General features: G+C 39.5%; 1 protein-coding gene across 1 annotated transcript in view; it reads right to left on the minus strand.

Annotated features, from left to right (window-relative positions):
- The window catches only part of RAB27B (RAB27B, member RAS oncogene family), a 14,588-nt gene that overhangs the window by 3,556 nt on the left and 6,611 nt on the right, over nucleotides 1-4,421 (minus strand). The window contains exons 3-4 of the mRNA XM_017498024.2: nucleotides 4,115-4,218; nucleotides 431-554 (exon numbers count right to left, since the gene is read on the minus strand). Of these exons, the coding sequence (XP_017353513.1) occupies nucleotides 431-554; nucleotides 4,115-4,218 (228 nt within the window). The remainder of the gene's footprint in view (nucleotides 1-430; nucleotides 555-4,114; nucleotides 4,219-4,421) is intronic.

The raw sequence follows: 4,421 nt of genomic DNA on the forward strand, positions 1-4,421 counted from the left end.
TAAGCTGCCATTCAAGCTCAGCTGGGATAAAGACTACATTTTCATATCCATGTCAGGGATTATTCCTTAGAGTTTTACATCTGTTGATTAAGAGGTAGAAGTATAGTGTTTAAGAGCATGAGCTTCGATCTCAGACTGCCTGGATTGAGTTGAAGCTCTGCCTCTTACTAACTGTGTGGGGTGGCCTTCCAACAGTTTCTTAATCTCTCTGTGACTCAATTCTTATATACAAAATGGGATAACTCTAGTTATCTCCCACACATGGTTTTGAGGGGTCAAAATGAGTTAGTGTCTAGGAACTGTTGCCAGCACATTGTACATTGCCATTCTTGGTTATGAGGATTTCTTCTAATATCATTCTCATGCCCCTGCTCCATTTGTTGAACAGAAGTGTGCACAGTCACATGCTGTCTCCATGTAACTGACTTACCCGTATTTGTCAGCCAGTTCCCGAGCTTGCCGTTCATTGACCTCCCTCTGGTCCAGTAGATCTGCCTTGTTGCCAATTAATACTATATCTGGATTTTCACAATAAGCATTTGCTTGCAGTTGGCCTGAAAATAAAGCAGATGGAATCAGCAAGTTATTGATACATAAGTGATGTCAAATGATTGCTCTTATTCCAGATTCCTGATCTAATTGTTCATCTCCAGTTTGGTTGCTTACTAGTTATATTAGCCAAGTTACTTCCTCTTCCCAGTCACAGTGTGCTGATCTATAAAATGGAGATAACAACTTACAAATTGCAGATTATGGAAAGGACTAAAAATATATATAAAGCACCTGTATCAATACCCAACATTTAGTAAATATTAGGTGCTTTTATTATTGAATAATTCATTAAAACATCACATGTATTCCTCTGGGAGATCTTTTTAATCCATATGCTGTTCTTAAGGGGATTTCTTCTAATAATGTATATCAAGTTGCCAGCACATAGTAAGTATTCAGTAAATATGGAATACATCTGGGGAAATATCCTCTGAAATGGCCATAACTGTTTCACACCATTTGTTACTCAAATATAGACGGAAATAAATAGAACATGATTTTTAAGTGAATAAATTTTCTTTATCCTTTAGGAAGTTGCTATATTTCCCTTCCCTAACATCTAAAGTGATGATCTATAGTGTGGAACACATTTGAATCACTATAAATTCATGTAGAAACAATTTTAAGACAAGTAAATTGTTTTTCTCTTTTCTACAAAAAACACTATGTGTGTGAGAGGTGGTAAGGAGAGAGAGAAAGACAGAGAGAGAGATAGGAGGGAGAGAAGAAGGAAGGAAGGAAGGAGGAAGGGAGAGAAGGAGGGAGGGAGAGAGGGAGGTAGGGAGGGAAGGAGGAAGGAAGGAAGAAAAGAAGGAAGGAAGGAAGGGAGGAAGGAATGGAGGGAGGGAAAGAAGAATGGAGAGAGGGAGGGAAAGAGGAATGGAGGGAGGGAGAAAAGAAGGAAGAAAGGGAAGAAGGGAGGGATGGAGGGGGAAGGAAAGAAGGAGGGAAGGAAGGAAAGGAACTCAGGGAGAAAGGGAGGAAGGGAGGGGTGGGAGGGGAAGGCAGGGCAGGGAAGGAAGGTGAGGGTGAGAAAAAGAAAAATAAGAAAAGAAAGAAAAAAGAAAATAAGAAACCTGTCAAGCTGTGTTTTTGAGGTTACAGAGACTACTTAAATGTCTATCATAAAGCATGTTGTGAACTACCTTGCTGAGACTAGAGGAAGAAGACAAAGGCTTACCCTGTAATACCAATTACTTGGATGTTAAAAAATTCAAGTGTTATTAGGCATGACAATTAATTATTTTAAATCCCAGAAATATCCTTCTGGAGACATTTAAAAACAAGGGAGGCTCTCATCTGCCTTGAAAAAGGATAAACAAACCATTCTCTGAAAGAATTTAATAAGCTTATTATCTCCTTGTCTTCAGAATCTAATGCTACCACCAAAATTTGGGTAAGGAAATGCAGTATTACGTGGAAATAAAGGACAGATCCTATGAGTAAACATTCATTTGGAGAAGCATTACAAAAGTCAGGATTTGTTTCCCCATTGGTTACAACAATATTGAAACCACACTGAGAGTGGTTCTATATAATTATTATATATAATCATGAATTATATACAAAATATATTATTAATTTTACATAACATGTAGTGTTAAGAAATATATCTATTTTGAGCACCTGCTCTGTGCCAGGCACTCATCCAGGTATGGCATATTACACTGAAAAAAAGTGGAAAAGTCTGCATTTTCATAAGCGCTTACATTCTAGTGGTAGAAAGCGTCAAAAACACAAGTAAACCAAAAATACATCACATCATGTCAGGTGATGCCTGGGACTGAATGAACTCTAAAGCATGTTGAGGTGATACAGAGTGATGAGTGCTATTTCATATGGGGTGGTCAGTCAAGAGATAAACAAGGCTTGGGTAAAACTTGAAGTGGGTGTAGAAATGATATGGTTTGGATCTGTGCCTCACACTGAAATGTAATCCCCATTGTTGGAAGTGGGATCTAGCGAGAAGCGATTGGATCCTGGGAGAGGATTTCTCATGGTCTACCACCATCCCCTGGTGCTGTTCTTGTGATCGTGAGTTCTCATGAGATCTGGTTATTTAGAAGTGTGTGGCACATCCCCCTTTGCTCATGCTGCTTCTGCTATGTCAGATGCGCCTTCTTCTCCTTCACCTTCCATCATGATTGTAAGTTTCCTGAGGCCTCCCAGAACCCAAGCAGATGCCAGCAACATGTTTCCCATACAGCCTGCAGAACCATGAGCCAATTAAACCTCTTTTCTTTATAAATGACCCAGTCTCGGGTATTCTCTACAGCACTGAAATAATGAATACAACAAGTAAACCAAAAACTACATAACACAGTATCAGGTGATGGCCATGACCTATAAAGTGTGTTGAGGGGAGACAGGGTGATGAGCACTATTTTAGATGGGGTTGTCAGTCCAGAGATAAATAAAATTTGGCCAGAACTTGAAGAGAATGAAGAAACTAGCACAAGGCTGTAAATTGGAGAAGAGAAAACAAAGGGGAATGGCACGTTTTTGTATTGGGAATAGCATGGGAGCCAGTTGGGCTGAAGGCTAGTGAGCTGGGCCTGAGTAACAGGAATTAGAGAGGAAGCCCAGGTATCACAGTGACCTTGTAGGTAAGTGAAGGACTCTGGATTTTATTCTGGGTAAAATGGAAAGTTACAGGTGGACTTTGAGCAGGAGAATAACAAGGTCTAGTTTTTAAAAAATACCTCTCTAACTACAGATGGCCCAGACAAATCTGGAAAGGACAAGAGCAGCCACATAGGATGACTTGTCTGTCCTGCTATGAGTGTATCCTGCTAAGATCAAAATTCTTACTTGTAATAAAAAATACAAATGAAATATGCCCTTTATTGCTACATCAAGTAAAACACAAAGGAAAATTCTAATACTTCTCTCCTGTGTTGATGTATGTCAATATGACTTTAGTAGTTGATTAGGGAACATTTCAATTTTTATTATATCAAAGTTTCAATTTTTATTATAACTAAGTTTTTATTATATCAAAGGCTGGAGATTCATCTTTACATGGTTTCCTTACATTTGAACCTTTTTTGAAAAGTAAAATGCCCAAGGGAGCTGACTGACTGACACACTGTGCCTCACCTTATCATCACGCAACTGGTCTGTTCTGGTTTCACACCTAATTAACCCATTAGTGCTTAACATGCCTTAGGTGTCAGTGTCCCCTCTCAGAAAACACTGCTGGTTTTCCCTGTGATCTCTCCAGGTCAAATGTAGTAGCTCACTTAGTTTTAAGAAGTCCTTCAAGATTTACCGGAAAAGTGGAATTAATGATCTTTCAATGACAATAATAAAGATCATAAATACAGGTGGTGATAAAGCAAGGTAGGCTTCCTCTAAAAATATCAAAGGAAAATACAATTCCAAGCTGCCTTTGGTGGTACACATAAAGGCCACCACTTTGAAGGTGACACAGGCAACACTCAACTCATGACTTTGAAAGTTAATCTGTGGTACCCAGTCTGGTTGAATCTTGTGAGACCAACAAGCACCTAGGGCAGTTGGGTCCCAACGCGGCCAATGCACATTACTCAGTCCCACTTACTCATCCAGTTTCTGACATTTAAGAAGCTCTGTTGACTGGTGAGGTCAAACATTAATAAGAAGCCCATGGCGTCTCTGAAAAATGCAGTGGTGAGACTCCGGAACCTGCCGAGGAAACACAGCGGGAAGTTCTGAAAGTTAGTGCACATACTTTTGACAACACCACAAACAACAGTTTCCCTTTCAGGTATGAATTCTCCACAGCTGGCCTTTATGGAATATCCTAGGGAAAGAGGAATGTGGGCAGAGAGACTGTTGAAGAACCAAGGGAGAAGATTTGGTGGTAGTTTTTTTTTTTTTTTTTTTTT

This window comes from Cebus imitator, unplaced genomic scaffold (genome assembly GCF_001604975.1).
Source record: "Cebus imitator isolate Cc_AM_T3 unplaced genomic scaffold, Cebus_imitator-1.0 Scaffold236, whole genome shotgun sequence".
Taxonomy (NCBI): domain Eukaryota; kingdom Metazoa; phylum Chordata; class Mammalia; order Primates; family Cebidae; genus Cebus; species Cebus imitator.